Source organism: Tyto alba, unplaced genomic scaffold, assembly GCF_018691265.1.
Source record: "Tyto alba isolate M040663 unplaced genomic scaffold, T.alba_DEE_v4.0 Super-Scaffold_8, whole genome shotgun sequence".
In the NCBI taxonomy this organism is placed as follows: domain Eukaryota; kingdom Metazoa; phylum Chordata; class Aves; order Strigiformes; family Tytonidae; genus Tyto; species Tyto alba.
In genome coordinates this window covers 14,595,999-14,612,189 of record NW_024881329.1, presented here as the reverse complement: position 1 = coordinate 14,612,189, position 16,191 = coordinate 14,595,999, and the positions used below count along the sequence as shown (strand labels likewise).

The following is a 16,191-nucleotide window of genomic DNA, read 5'->3' as shown; positions in this document are numbered from 1 at the left end:
GTCTATACAACATTCCTGTGAGGAGGCTTTTTACGATACCTAAGAATAGGAAGAGACTAGCTCAGCATGACCTCCCTCCCCTTGTCAGCGGGCAGTTCCCAGTCTCACCATAGCAAGAGACCTCAGAAACTTCTCCAAAGTCTTGCTTTTCTCAAGTTCACCTTTGCACGTTCCCCTTCAATGACTAGTTACTGAACAGAGCGTGTGATAGAGATGTGTTACAGCTACTTCTGAGCAGGAGCCCCAGGTCTGTCATGAAATTCATGAATAAAAATCTGGCCTTTATTACTATAGAGAACAGTTGTTGCCTCTTAGTCATCTACAAGCTGGTAAACGAGAAAAAAAAGATCTCTTCAGTTCTGAAGCTGAAGAAAAAAGTCTTCATTAAAGGTCCCTTGTCCCTCAGCTTCTAGAGACGAGACTCTCTGATCATATTAGTATATGAGTTTTCCTCGGGATTGTAACCAGGGAACTGGAGTTTATTTTCTTTGTTGATATTATTCTTGAAGGTGTCATCTGTTCCAGTTTTATTTGCACTAACTTTAGGCAGATTTTTTTCAAAGTCCACCTGAAAAAAAAAGAAAGAAAATACCCTCCTAGTTTGAAGCCTGTATTCGCTTTTTTCCTTTGCTTAAAGGGTATCTTGTTGCATTTTGAAATTTTGACATCCTTTCTTAAAAACCTCAGGAGTTACTTCACAACATAAAATGAATCTCAGATCCACAAACAGGCAGGCACAGTTTAGTGTGTCCCCTCCACACACAACCTCTGGTTTTCTCATTCCACCATGGAAAGTTTTTGTCAGAAAGCAACTTCTCACAACTCTATTCATGTAAAAGTCTTGGAATGTTCCCTCTGTGTATTCCAAATCACTTAAATTTAGTTTATAATTTGCATATTTATCTACATTTTAGTGGATAGGGGTTTTTGTCTGGCCTATGCTTTGCCTCAGCAGTTTCACATTGCAACTATTTATTATTCTACATTTTAAGCAAATACAAGGGATAAATGCATATGTGATTTTTTTTTTCTGCTTTTATTGAGATCTTTTTTTTTTTTTCTCCAGAAAAGTTCTAGGTGAAGTTGCTGTTGAGCACCTGAAAACCAGGAGAAACAGCTGAAGCAAATCTAGAGCACAGCTGCTCTCCAAATTAAACCATCAACTTTAATATCAAACTTAATGCAAACTGGATGGAGGGAAAGCTCCTACCTTACCAGCAAATACTGTGAGCCTTGCAGATGAAAGATTACTTTCAAGATTTAAAGGTACATCTAGAGTACTCTAAAGAAGCTGAAAACATACATACTGCTTTATGTCCCTTCTCTAAACCTGGGAGATTCTGCTAAGATGGAGCAATGTTGTTTCTGTGCAAACTGTTGCAACAGTGTAAGAAAATGAGGTGCTAGTCCTTTAGAGCTTCTTAATGAGCTACAAAGCCCTGAGACACCTGGGGAGCAGCCGTGGTGGGCGGGAGCAGCCCAGGTGCCCGTGGTTGGAGCTGACTGAAGGGCCAGCAGTGCTGCTGGGGCAGAGAGGGTCTGCAAGGTCTGAATGTGTGGATGGCAGCAGTAGAAGAGAGAGCTCCAGGGAGGTGTGAGTGCTAAAGTCTTTTTCTTTGTGCTTGGTGGGGGGAGGCAGTAGCTCTGTGACTTCCTCTCTGGGGGTGTAAAGTGCGTTTTTTGTCCCTGTTCAGTTGTGGGGAGGACAGGACAGGACAGGGGGAGGGAGGTCAGCCCCTGTTTCATGGGTTGCTGGTTGTCCTGAGGGCTGTTTGTTTCCAGAGCCCCGAGCCCCTGGGTGCTGTGCAAACAGGGAAAATAAGTAACTTATTACTGAGTAATGCGGATCAGGGTTTGGCTGATTTCATTTCTAGTCTGCAGTGCCAACACAGCATGCTTTGCATAATTTTAAGAGTGATTACTGAAAGCTAGTCTGGTGTCTTCATGGCACATATGTACATGCACGTACACCTGCTGCTTCTGGGTATTGGCAGGACTAATGTGATGGGTTTGGGTACTCACTTCTTGGCTGTCATGCTGCACACCACACCACAGGAAAGTTGTGAGTCTTTTGGACCAAAAGCAAAACAGGTTGCAGACTGGCTTAATTAACACGGGTGGGATATCTTCTCCTTTACTAGGTCCTGAAAAGAGAAAATAGTAACACCTAAGTCTGTGGAAATGTGTGTGTGAGCATTGGGAACCTCAGAGCATGAGCTGGGGGGAGCAAGATCAGAGCCCGCTGCCCTGTCCTGAGCCTGTCTCAAGAGCTGCTTGCTGGACTCTCAAAGATCTTTTAACAGCTGAGTCAGATTCTTCTAATAAAGCATTTGTATATAGAGGTGTATATATATATATTGAACACAAACCTGTTATAAAGCTTATCAACAGCCCTGTGGTGGCACAGCCTAGGCAGCCGATGGCACTGAAGTACAGGTAGGACAGGGAGTACCAGGTATCTGCCAGCAAAGGCCTGTGAAAAGATGACAGAAGCAGCTAGTGATGAGCAACGAGTACATTTAAGTTGTCTCTGACTGTGCTAGTAAAAGACAGCTCACGCTGCAGTCGGTGTGTGCTTGGCAGTGGCCCGTGCTCCCAGTGTGCTTGGCGGTTACCAACTGCAACCCAGCTGCTCACTGCAGGCTCGGGCTGCACACTGTGCCCAAACACGAGCTTAGGTTGTAACAATAGTAGGGAAAATACCTGTCTGGAGCTGCTGTGGAAGCCGTTGTCGTCAGTGCCTCAGTGCTGTTAGCCAGCGTGCAGTTGAGAGTCAACAGTTGCAGAGGAATGGACTTTGTCGGTGGTGCAGGGTAAATGAAAGAGCCGGTACCAGCCCAAAAAGCTAAGGTGATCCCAGCCAGGAGGCCGCCGATAGCACCCTTGGCAGGTGTGGAAAAATACTGTTAAAGGTGATGCATGGGAAGTGCTTCCTGCGATGTGAATTGGGCAGGAGTAGGTGGTGATTGCTTACAGTCTCTGTCCGTATAAATTAATGATGTTCTCTCTTGACCAAGGCATAAAACATCATCATTTGTTGCCTTCTAGTAATAAAAGTTGAAGCAAAACTATGGTAATCAGAACTGCAATGCAGAGTTTAGTTTTACTTCTGAATAGATGTGATGGGAATGCTCATGGGGCAACATGAAGTGAGTTTTATTGTGTTTTGCCTCAGTTAGCAAAGGCAGAGCAATTAAAATCGTTCTGTGGCTCCCAAGATGAATATAGGCTGGTGTGAGTATTGAATATTTTCTCTTTTAGTGAAAGGTAAGAAACTCAGAAATAAAAATAATTTAAAATAACCTCTCATAGCGATCTAATCACCAATTATTCTACAGTTCAGTAGAGATAAATTCAAATGAGATAAATTCAAACAGTGAAAAGGGACATCTGAACAGATCTCGGACTCATCAGGTTCTAAATGTGAAAAGCAGCTTGGAGACTGAATTTAGAAATTCAAACAATTTTCAAGATGCAGTTTTAACCAAACACCACCAAGACATTTTCTTTTAGATAAGTTTGTTGTGTGGTTTGGTTTTGTTTTTTTTTTTTCCTTACCTGCCAGTTGGCACAAGGAAACACAATTCCCAGGGTAAATAATCCCAGCATGGGTCCCCCACACATCCCATGGATGGAGAGGGAAGCCTGTAGATGTAGAGAAGAGATAGTAGCTTAGTGCAGCAGCTGGAGGAGGGAGTGTGTGCAGTTCTGGTTTTAGTCTTTAATTTTTGGTGGGAAGTTGGGGGGGGAGAAGGGACCAACAGTGATTTCAGTGCACAATTGAAGAGAGAATCACACTCAGTATAATTTCCCAGCAGCGAGTAGATGGTGAAGGAGTTGGGGAGATTTAGGATTTTTTTTTTCCCTAGTTATTCTTCTCCGCAGAGCGTCCACAGAAATCGTTCAGGTAACCCATCAGTCCCCAGGGTTCTTGGCATCATTTGTTCAATTCTTTGCATTTCTGTTCTTTCATGCTCAGTTCATTGTGTTTCTGAAGCAAGAGATACCTGCACAACTCCTCCCAGCAGCGATGCTGCTGCAGCCATCGAAGTGCACAGTACACCATATAATATACCTGGAAAAGATCAGGCAGTGAGGTTGTCAGTGCTGGTCAGTAGTGTGGATGATTTCCAATTCATCTAGTATCTGAAGCAACCAGGCAGCGATGGAGGAATTTTCACTTTGGGCTTTAATGTTTAAAGCAGGCCACTAAGTACCCAGCAGCATCTTCTGTGAAGTTGGTTTTGGGTTGGTTGGCAGTTCTTATAAAGCACAACTTAGCAAGGAAATTAATTTTGAAATTATGCCTCATGTAGAATCATTTTAGTTTCTGTTTCCTTTAAATAAGACATTTAAAACCATCTAGTGAATGAATCGAATAATAATAACATTGCTTTTTCCCTTTGACACCCTTTGATGAAGTTCTAACTTTGTATGTAGCAGTCTTGAGGAAAGCTAACGAAAACTCATCTTGTGTGTTAGCATACTTTGATTTTGGAGGTAAAACTTAGGTTTTGCACTCATCACCTAGATAGATAAGTAGTAAGTAGAAAAGCAGGAACATAGTAGGTTGGAGAGCGTTAGAGAGACAGAGAAAGTACTTGTGTGGTTCTTTTGTGGTCTTCAAAAACATCAGTAAAAGGTTATGATATTACTGCGATGCTTGTAAGAAGTATCTTAAAAATTCAAACCACTTTTGATGTTTGATATTTTGATGGTGTTTTTTTCATTAGTCTTTTTTCACACATTTATTTTTCTCTGAAAAACTGAACAACTTCTTTATGTAAGACTCTGAATAGAAATCTTTCTGTACTACTGTAAAACAATAGTATTTACTAATACTACTGTAAAGTAATGTGGTAATCTTTCTGTATTGTAAAGAAGATGCCAGAGTGTTCCCCAGTATTTTCAGTACACAAAACCTTTCCAAGGATTTTGAGGAATGGTTGTTGATGATAGTTTATATTTGGGTTTGTACCATACAGAGCCCATGATTTAATTTTAGTTTTACTGAAGCATCAGACTGATATTCATCCTGAGAGTCTATAAAGGATTACACTCCTGTGAAGGTTTCCGAAGCACAAGTGTGTTCCCGAAGGAGTCTGTAGACAGTGCCCTTCACTACTCACAGAACTGCTCTGAGAGTCAGTTGAGTTTGAGACTCTCAAGGCTCCAAGTACACAAAATCCTGTCCTGTTTTCTCCTGTAGTAATAGCAACTGGGGGGACAGACACCTTTGCCATTACAGAAATGGATCCCATCTAGAGTACTTACATAAGCCTTTGCTGATCCATGTGCTCATCTTCTCGGAGAGGTTTGGGAAACCTTTCTTGACCAAGTCTTCAAATGTAACTGTTGCTAAAGCGTTGATGCTGGCAGCTACCGTGCTGTAAAAAGGGAGAAGAATGTTAAGTAGGACTCAATATAACCCCCCCAAAGAAGGTCTTATAAAGAAATTGTTTTGCATTAATACTATAAAATGTACAGTTCTTCAAGAGTATTTTTCACGTACACTGCTGATGCTGGTGAAGTTTCTGTCCCTTTTGCGACTGCTAGGAGCCCTGCTTCATGCTGGCACAGAACAAGATAGAAACTACTCCCAGTTGACCCCTCAGTTTATCAAGCTGTAAAAACCTTCAAAATATAGATGTATTCCAGAATAGGTATTAGTCACTTACAAGCCAAAGGATTTGCGGTGACCACAGGTGATACCCTGTTCATCCACAAAATGCCTGTTCTGTTTTCTCTCATAACTGAAAAATACTGAATAGGAATAGTCTGGCTCTTTTAGCTAGGCGAGTTAAACCATATTTGGTGAATACAGTCTCTGTGAATTTGCTGTGACAACATGGCAGTGTCAATACCTACAGCGCAGTATTTGGTACTTGGTGCCCTGAACTGTGTTCTCTTAGTCTCCTGCCAGGAGCACCCAGTGCCTTTTTTTGGCACTGGTATTGTTTATTTTTTTCTTTTTTTTTTTTTTTCCCCTGTTATGATAGTGCTCTCTTGCTTTTTCTACAGATAAGGTTTTAGAAACAGCCTCTTGGAGATTGACTCTGTCATTTGAATGTCACTGTGATCTTGAATCTTCTCTCTTTCTCATGTCTTGTGAAGTATTGATGTTTGGCCTGTAGAGGGTAGAAACTACAATAACATGCAGCACTCCTCTGAAGAACACACAGTTTCTAAAACTTCTCTGCACAGACATCTCTTTTCCTAGTCTAACTCTGTTGCAAGCACAGATAGACTTGCTGAGAACCTCTCTATCCCAAATTATGGTATGGTGGCAGTTGGGCTGAGTGAAGGCCTGAGCAGCTCCAAAGGTATTTCAGGAAACTGAGCTCTTTCACAAAGAGAAGTGGTGTTTCCTCAGGTTTTATTACCCTTTTGACTTTGTTGATAATGTTTTTTTAAAATGTATTTTGGATAAAAATGTACTGGAGAAGTAGAGCTAGACTTTGGCATGAATATAATGTAAATCAACAAAGCACTACTGCTTGTTTCTAGAATGTGCTAAGAAAAACAGTTGGTCTTTTCTTAGGGTTTCATGTTTTGACCCCATTCTCAGGCCTCAAGAAATCAACGGTATGCAGCTAAAATGTCACTTGAGACTCACAGACCTTAGCGTTCCACTGAATGCACAGGCGACAAAAAGTCCTGGGACTCCTGGCATTGAAGAAAAAATGTCCATAACAAAGTACGGCATGAGCTGGGGTAGAATGAGCACAAGAACAACACAAACAATTAGTTAAGATTTTCCTGGGTAATGGAAAAGAAGTAGCTGCATTTGAGCACATTGCTAAATTCTGGTTTTGTTCCAGCTAACAAAAGGTGTCAGGTTTTGAGAAAAGGAGATGTCGTGGCAGAAGCAGTCAATTGGATTATTATTGTAGGAGTGCCAGAATAGATATATTCTAGCCCTGTTTTGGCAACCACCGTAGTGCCTGAGTGCTGAAAGGACATAAAGCATCCCACAGAAGTTAAACTGTGTCTATATGTGCTGTCTCTGGGCCCAATGCAGCTCTTAATTACAATAATGGCTATCTGTACCTGATCAGGTGCCGAAATGAAATCGGCAGTCCAAGGGTCACAACTCTTGTAATGAGAGTACATCACCAAACCACAAAATACTGCACACACAAGGACTGTCCAAAGTCCCAATAAGTTCAGGTAAAGTGCCCTAGAACAAAGGAGAGAAATTCTGTTTAAGACAAAATAAATATAGAAAAGCTAATGCAAGTTAGTTACTTTGATCTTTTTAGACAGACATCTTAATGAAAACTAGCCATGTGATCTCTTAAAGGCATCAGCAGGCTAAGAAATTGTGTGTAATACTAATTTTAAAAAACATGGAAAAATACAGTCTCTGTACTCACAGGCAAGGTTCTAGGTCACCCTATACAGCTGGAAGAGACTGATCTAAGAACAATAACTTCCAGGTAGAACAGACCGCACTGAGCACTGGGTCGGTCCCTCCTGTCCCCTGTAAGAGCAGATTTTTGTCTGTCGGGAGTTGTTGTTGCTGTTCTCCTTTTAAGCCATGCAGAGTATTATTTTGCATGGCTTCTGTTGTGATATCACTGTTGCTGTGTGAAGTAGCACACTTGGTTTTTTCACTAGTCTGTGAAATGGATGTGTGTGACAGCATCCACTGGGGAGGTTGTATAGCTGCAGTCCAGTAACCCTGTAGTTCCTGAGAGCTGCCAGGTTTTACTTAGCCTCCACAGTGTTTGGACATCACCTTACACAAAGTCTGTTGCTAAGTCCAGTGCCAGTTCAGAGCTGTGCTACTGGGAGTCGAAGGTCTTTCAGGAATTGTTATTGGTGATGTTCTCACTGTTGTGGCTTACAGATGTTTTCAGAGATTGAATTTCAACAGGGTGAATGGATATAATGCATCCTGGCCTTAAGAAAAATGTGTATGATAGCAGCTAGCAAAAAAACTAACTATATGAAGAAGGTAAAAATTGCCACCTTAATGCCTTAGCCAAGTGGGCAAGCAGTTAGCACTAGAGGTATGAAAAAAAATGGTTGTTTAGCAGAACACATGTCTAGCTATGCACGTACTAATGCTGAACTTGAAGAAAGTAGCAGGTTAGAGACTTCTGTGTTTCTATTGTGAAGTTCCGCTAGTTTCTTTGCCATTGATTCTAATTATTCTTGTATTTTAGAATTTTAGTAACTTATTGAACTCATTTTAATTAGATCATGTCTTGTACTGTAGTTCCCCATTAAATCAAGAGCCACTTTTAATACAATGCAACATAAACATAATTCCAATAAATACATTTTTACAATAAAGCTGTAGATAGCATAACTTCTGTGTGGGTGCCTTTTCTGTACTTTGCTTCTGAGGATTAATTTGGCAGCCTGACCCCAAATTAATAACCTGCAAGAGGTAGATAGCTACCTGTTTCTCTTTCTGCCTTTTCTTACGCCATTTAGGACCAGTAAGACTGTCAGGGGAAGATTAGCTTACTATCACTCCATGGGATCCCTATATTTATTTAACATAAGTGACAAACTGTTAGTATAATTCCACATAGCATATTTGCTCAAAGAGGTTAATTACAGGTAACTTACAGTTTAGCATGCTTTTCTGATTTGCAAGAAATACATCTCTGTATTGTGGACTGATTAACTCCGTAGAGCCCTAACCATGTAAATGTTCCCCCGATAGCAATTGTCCAGAAGGTATGTCGTCTCAAAGGATCCACATCAAAGCTAGAACAGAGAAAGAGAAGCTAATCAGCTCACTTTAATTAAACACACAATTAATTATCAAGAAGTTGGTGATTTCTCAGAAACACCTGATACGTCCTACCCTCTGAAACAGAAGTACCACATTGGTAATACTGTTTACCAGCACAGACAACTTCGAATGTCTTTAAGTCTGGAAGTTTTTTTTAGTTTTTTATTGGAACACATTACTATCAGGTCAGGATAAACACATATGCAGACTCGGTCAGAGGACCAACTGAAATAAACCACATTGATAAGGCTTTTTATGCTTAGATTTCAGGTCTTTGTCATATTGCAGCAACACCTGCAAGCCATCCTGCCTGGGACCCTGTCCTCTGCAAGGAACACAGCCACTTACTAAACTCTTAAAATCCTCCAAATTCTTAGTTACATCATCATGATGTGTTATTTTCTTTACAAGAAATGGCTTCAGCTGCAGCGTTATCTTTTTCTAGCACTGAAATTTCATTATTCAGTAATGTTAAGTGGTACATCTTTCTGCCTTGCATCTGTTGTCTTTGCAATTCTGCTAGTTTTGATTTTTATAGCAGATATAACATTTGACCTTGATGCTAGATTCTGTCACTGACTTGCCTTGATCAATGAACTTTTTGGTTGAGGCCACAAACAGCCAAAGGAAGGTCAGTTTGCTATCCCAGTGCACTGGTGGGCCTTTGCTAGCTGCTGTGGCGAGTGTATTTAAAATGAAGAAAATGAAAGATATATACAGTTGCAAGAAATATTTGTACTGCGTTTGTAGCTACACAAAGGGAGCTTTGCCAATTTTCTTTGAGTTCAGCAGGGCTTTGATTTCTTCAAGCAGTGTAATAGAAAGAGGAGTTAGGATCTCCTACAAGGTCAACTGCGTTCCCAAGAACTGACCAAATAGGGAATGGACTTCTCTGAGTTCCTGGGGTTGTTCACTGGTAGTATAATAACAAGGTTGAGTATTTTTGGCTTAGTGAGGGTAGGGTTTCTAAACATTAAATATACAAGAAGAAAAATTTGGCAGCATTTACTTCTTACTCAAATATGTTTAGTCGTGATCCTTCATAGGCATCTTCCCAGACCTTGGTTGATCCACCGTTCAAAGTAGTTCCTCGAATCAAAACAGTCATGAAGCCAACCACCATGACAATCATTTGAAATGCATCTGTCCAGACAACAGCTTTTAATCCTCCCTAAAACAAACAGAAGCTGTATGCTCTCATCTTCTTTCCTGTTGTTCAGGTACAGCATAAGGTAGAAAGACCCCTTATCCCAAGAGCTTAGGAGCCATATGTCTAGCATCTCACAGATCAGGACTATTCCTAACCTTTGTATTCTCCCATGAAGGTTCTTATTTTGAAGGTCAGAAAATGACACAGCCTAAATGGTTTGCCCGCAGTCACATGGGAATATCTGACCTCCAGTTAAATGCTTTTTTTCTGCCTCCTTTATATGCATTAGAATAATATGCCATATTGTGGAACAAAATCTTAGGGAATACAATCTGGCCTGCTTGTACTTTCCATAGCACTCTGTACAATTCTGAGAGCCCAGAGGGCCACAATTAGACTAACACAGAAAAATAGCTCCAGAAAGTTTGCAGTTCAGCTTTCTTTTGTAGCTACTTTCATATTTGATCAAAGCTGTACTAGAGCAAAATAATAAGTTTTTTCAGCAAGGGTGGACTGAAATATTGAAAAAATTCATTAGTAGTAATGAGAACAGAAATTGGGTTGTGTCCTGAGCACCAGGGTTCTGCCACTTCCACTGTGATGTCTTTTTTTTTTTTTTTTTCTAATATGGAGTCTCATGTTGCTTCCACTCAGAAACAAAGCTCTCTATGACCTGCTCGTTGTCCTTCCTGGGTTTTATCACTGCATTCTTGATTTGGGGTGACACCAGAGGCACATTTTTCATTACAGTGTTTTCCAGTCTATAACTTGTAAAAGATAAGAATCGTATTCTCAAAAGATTTGGAATGGCAGGGGAAGGTTATCACCTCCTTATCTGAACTCTGCCTCAAGCTTTCTGGTTTAAACTTGAGACACGCAGCAGAGGATTGGAAAGGAAATATTTTTTTCTTCAAATAGACTTACTTGTACCACAAAGTCTAAAACAAATTTATTTCTGTGTTCTACTTTTAAACTTCAGTCACTCAGACTGTATTTAGAAGCCACCGTTCTGCAATAGCCTGTCATGTATAAAGGATGGTTGAAGTAACAATCTGTGTTCCAGCTGTTTGGTTATGCCTGTTACGTACCAGAGTGCAATAGAAAGTGCAGACAACTCCTGTTGCAACTACAGAGCCCCAGAGATCAAATCCAGTGACTGTGAAAACAAAGAAAACCAAATAATTATTGCAATGGAGGTAGGTCATTTGGATGGTAACAGAAAAGCTATGATCCTTTAGCCTTAGAATGATGGGAGTAATTACTAATTTGAATCTTTTGTGTCTATTAGGAGCTCTATTGGATTGTTCAGGTTTCTAAACTCTACTGGATACTGTTTTGCATTGTTGTTTTCTAACAAATTGGTTTAATGAACTTTCAAGCATGCAAAAGTAATACATAAGAATAATGGCATAAACATCATTCCTATGGGGGACAGCTTTATAAGCAATGCTTTCCTTCTGTTCCTAGTCCAGAATTTTCTCTTGAGAAATCAAGTTCTTCAGAGATTTCCAAAGATTCTTAAGAGAAAAAAAAAAAAAAAAAACACAGGGGAAAAAAAAAAAAAAAAAAACAAACAACACCCCAAACTAAATTCCATTCCCTGCAATTAGGAACAGTTTAATGCTAAAATGTGCTTTGTTAAAACAATTTTGCATGTTCATTTTGCTTCATAAAGTTATTGTCACATAAAATTCAGCTGAGCTCCAGAGGAAGGAAGTTTAATACTGTGTGAGAGGTGGAGTTGGGCAAACTGGGTGCAATTCAGATGATGAACAACGAAAGGAGTCTCCCAATGTCTTCCCAATAGATTTTGGTTTAATTAGGAGTTGGGCCGTTTTGATCCCTTATTCCCTATGGTGATAAAATGGATAACCCTATTTGTCATGATGGATGCTGTACACCTGGTTTGCAAAGATTAATTAAAGAAATGTGCAGAAAGCAGCACAGCATACAGCTCCAGCCATGGGGAATGGAGTCGTGCCCATGGGAACCTGAACACGGGAGACAGGGAAGGGGGTATTCAAAGTACAGAATATGTCTTGGATGATCAGCTTGTACTGTGAACTTTGTCAGGATGTTGAGAAATTGTTCATTGCTAACCTCTTTGAGTGGTCACTGAGGGCAAAGGAGAACAGAACAGCAAACGTGGGGCTCCTGCTAATGTACTGGTGTGAGAGAGATCTGGGGAGTCAGAAATGCAGAGCTACAAGGTGCAAGCAAAAACCTTCTCACAAAATTTCTGATGAATATTTATGTTCTTTAATTTCTTCAGTTCATTTACTCTAATTGTTTTGTGGTATGGGTGTTTGGGGTAGCCATCTAGTGTGGCATGGGAACTTACCTTGGTTCAGTGCCAGTGATGGAGCATAAACCACTATTCCTGTGTAAAGGATCTGAAGGAGAAAGTTAACGGAAAAGGAAAAAAAAAAAAAGCATGTACATCAATGTTCAGTGACAAGGCTTCTATTTAGAGTGGGGCTCAGAGAAAAATAGCAGATCAGGAGGTTTCTTTAGATGAGCTTGTACTTTATATGGCATTCTGTTCCAGACTTTATGAAATAAAAATCTTTGATTTAATTATTTTCTGCTGGAAGGATCATTATCTGTCTTTGTATTACTTATTTCACCCATTGCTGAGATGACTACAGGAAAAAAATATCTTAGTCAAATGGAGAGAGGAGCTCTCAGGAAACCATGATGCAGAGCTAACTTAGATTGATCTTGGAAATGAAACTTCCCTTGTTTCATTCAATCCCTTTCAGAGTAGGTGACACAATGCCCTTCACGTGTATGTTCTGACAGAACTGAGGGACAAACAAAGCCTGGAAGTCAATAAGTATTCAAATATATTGCAAAAAGGTTTTGGAGTTAATAAAATGTAATTAATATAAAAAGAAATGTCTGTCAATGTCCCAAGACTTTCCATCCAATACATAACTAACGTAATCTTTTTGAGAAACATGGTGAAACTTTTAATCAAAGGGCAAAAAAGCTGTTTAATGTCTACAGTGGAACTTTGGGTGGCTTTTTAAATTTGGTTTCTTTTGGCAAAGTGGGTAAGTAAAGTTAAGTAGTAGTAGTGAAGTGGTGGGGGATTTTGCAGGTAAGTAAGTTTAGTCTGTGCTCAACCTCTCCATCCAAGAGCCAGGAGTGTTACTTATTTTTTCTCCACAGGCAGGGCTGTGGACTGGCTAGCCAGTGTTTTATGGCAATGCAGAGCAGTACACGCGTGAGGCAGCGATTTCTGTCCCATGGGCCGCTGGGCTTGGTCCCTGGGACGTGGCACTGGGCACAGCCCTTGCCACAGGCATCTGCTTTGCGATGGGGTAGCCTCACCCGGTGTCATAAATGGGTAAGTGGTGAACTAAATGTACCCAGTACAGCTTGTCTACCTCCTCAAGAAAGACAGAATCCTCTCATTTGGGAAAAGAGAGGCTTCAAGGGAACAGAATGAGACCAAGAATTTGAGAAGCTATAGGACTTCAGCATAACATCCAAGTGTCAAAGATGACAAAGACGACATTTTTTTAATCTTGAACAGGAGAAAGCTAGAAAGCTAGGGAAGCAACCATTTTTTAACATTCACAGTCCAAGTGGGAAAAAATGAAGAAAAGGAGTACTCATTAAAACATTTCATTACAAAAAATGCGCAGTCTGAGACTAGTCTATCAAACTAAATGTTGAATGAAACTAGGGTGAACAAAGAGTCAAGGTCATCTTACTGTCTGCAGGATGTAGATCAGTGTTGCAGCAAGACGGACAATCTTGTTAAATCTTAACTCCAAATACTAGGAAAAAGAAGAATCTTGGTAAATTGCACATGTAGCATCTGTGACACAGCTATTAACCTTCTGTTTGCCCTGAGTAACAGCTTGCTATGCAAGTTAAATTACTGGCAGCTGGCACTACTGCTATGAGTAATGAGCAGTAGAGCATGATTGTTGTTACATGTAGTCATAATTATATTTAAGAAATCTTCTCATCAGGAGCATGTACTTGAAGTTCTATGCTGGGTTGTAGTAATCAGTATCTGCTTTGTATTGGGAATATCTGAAAGAGCTCAAAGGTGACAAGGAAAAGGAATTTAAACTTAAAAGAAAATTAAACTTCAAACAAAAGTGTATTCCAACTATCAGACTTGAGGTCACCTCTAGGGGAAATAGCAGAGTTTGACTCGTACAAAAGTGGTGTTGGAGCAGATGGAGAAGCAGCAACATAGTTTCACATTGTTTGAGCTAAGCTGACTTCCCCACTTGCTTGGTCTCAGTCTAAAGCCAAACCTGTACATGACCAATGTGCAGAGGCAAGTGGGGTTTTTAGGGACTTCCAGGTGGATGTAGAGAGGTGGTTCCAATTACTGCACAACTGTAGAAGTAAGTATATATCTAGTCCCCAAAGCCCAGATTTTAAGTCCAAGTCACAACCTGGAGTCTTTCTGTGGACTTGACCAAAAAAATTAAATCTGCGTTGCTAACCCTGTGGCAACCTCCCACGCAGCCTTGGGTGGACTTGGGCCACAGTCCTGTGTGCTCCCCAGCAGACACCCGGCACGGGCTGTACAAGTCATCTTTCTTTTACAAGTCTCTAGGCATAGTACTTGCAAATCAGCTTGTTATTAATTTTGTTCATGTTCATCTTTCTTGTGTCTCTTGCAGAATAATCTCTGCAGTCTGCCACACAAATAAATAGCTAATTTATGTAACTTGACTTGTTTCTAGAAATAATTCATGAAGCCAGCAGAGTCATCTTTCCAGCATGCTTGAAGGGACTCTGGCTAAAATGACACCTTCAGTGGTTCAGATAAGTAATTAATTGTCTGATCTTGCATCAACACTAGCTAGAAAATGCAGTTACATGTGGCAATGGTAATAGACAGTCAATTTTACTTTTTTCAAATCTGTAACTGATATAGTTCCAAATACCCAGGCACAGCTGTTTGATCAAAGCCCCTTCTTGGGTTTGGGTTTAGAGAACATGAGCAGCCTTTCAGTTACCAGGAAGCTCCTCACAGTCTAAACCAGACTTAATTCATCCTGTTCTCGCTTAGCTGAAACTGCCCACAAACAGGAGTGACCAAATTTGCAGCAGTTGATGGAAGTGACTGAAAGGCTGTTGCCAAATGTTCAGTAGCTGTCCTGTAGGTGTGCAGATGATGAGGGCTGTGAGTTGTGCTCCTAGCAATAACATCATGAGGAAGACTGATTATTATTATTTTTTAAATACTGAACTGCCATATAAAGGAAATAATGTGATCCAGGAGGAATGCCAGGCAAAAACTCTAGAAAATTCATAGGTCATTCATTTAATTCCCCAGAGAATCCCAACCCTGGCTGGACTTCTCCTGCCCTGCCTCTTTTTTTTTTTTTTTTTTTTTTTAGCAACCTACCATCTTCTTCCTCTTTATCCCTTCCTCCCATCTCAGTTTTTAGATATCAAGTAGTCCACTTTTACAGTAAACTAGACCAAATTGCCATATCTAGGACAAGTTTGAGTTACATACTACTGAATTTTGTTCTTGAAGTCTGTCTTTAATACCTGCTGCCTAAACCGGAGTGGAGTAGTTACTTGCAAGATTAGAAGCATTTGGATACACTTTAAATATTTTCCAGCTGTAACTTAACTTGGTGCTGGTGTGTAAACCCTTATTTTGTCTTTGCTTTATATGCACAACAGGAGTTTAACCCTTAATTTGTGCTTTCAACTTATGCAATAAAAATAGTTTGAATAATGCAACCTGTTTTCCTGAAAATAATTGGTGTATCAACTTATTCTGTAAAACACAGTAGAAAGTCTTGTGTTGGAGATTTTTCTCTAAAAATATCTATATGCATGATACTGACTTTTATGTTAAAATAGTGCTTTTCAAATATAATTTTTACTTACCTCATAAGTGCTTGTAATGCCAGATCTGTAAAATACAGGCAGAAAAAGTTCAGCAGTAAAAATGATGACAAGCGCATATGAAAGAAAGAACAGCACAAAGGATGCCCCATAGCGATAAACTTCGGAGGGTGTCCCCAGAACAGTTACTGCTGACATGAAACTTGACGTGAGAGAGAAAGCTATGGGTCCACATGTCATCTGCTTACCGCCCACCAAAAATTCCTTTGAAGTTTTCTTTTTCCTCTCTTTAACTGCAAAAAAGACTCCAATGCTAGCACTTACTAAAAATAGTGCTGCAAAAACAACATAGTCCCAAGCCACAAATTTTTTGACTTCTGGAGCTACAAAGTTTGACATAGCACTGGTTGACCAATTCTCTGGTGGAGGATTCTGGTTTTCTATAGCT

At 40.2% G+C, this 16,191-nt stretch overlaps 1 protein-coding gene across 1 annotated transcript; it reads right to left on the bottom strand.

Annotated features, from left to right (window-relative positions):
* Positions 1–409: 409 nt before the first annotated feature.
* Positions 410–16,142, bottom strand: SLC5A12 (solute carrier family 5 member 12). Its single transcript, XM_009967863.3, has 15 exons — positions 15,786–16,142; positions 13,625–13,690; positions 12,244–12,295; positions 10,991–11,058; positions 9,769–9,923; positions 8,584–8,724; positions 7,051–7,180; positions 6,621–6,709; positions 5,275–5,387; positions 4,008–4,075; positions 3,559–3,645; positions 2,704–2,882; positions 2,370–2,473; positions 2,023–2,144; positions 410–568 (listed from the first exon to the last, which is right to left on the bottom strand). The coding sequence occupies exons 1-15, from the start codon at positions 16,140–16,142 to the stop codon at positions 410–412; spliced, it is 1,890 nt and encodes a 629-aa protein (XP_009966165.1).
* Between the last annotated feature and the right edge of the window lie 49 nt (positions 16,143–16,191).

What these genes read in the sequence shown, in the direction of transcription:
- SLC5A12 (XM_009967863.3), bottom strand. Translation starts at nt 16,142, where the DNA reads ATGTCAAACTTTGTAGCTCCAGAAGTCAAAAAATTTGTGGCTTGGGAC. An exon ending in ATGGATCAGCAAAGGCTTAT is followed by an intron (nt 4,076 to 5,274) that starts GTAAGTACTCTA and finishes GATCTTTTCCAG; the next exon opens with GTATATTATATGGTGTACTG. An exon ending in TTCCTTGTGCCAACTGGCAG is followed by an intron (nt 2,883 to 3,558) that starts GTAAGGAAAAAA and finishes ACACCTGCCAAG; the next exon opens with GGTGCTATCGGCGGCCTCCT.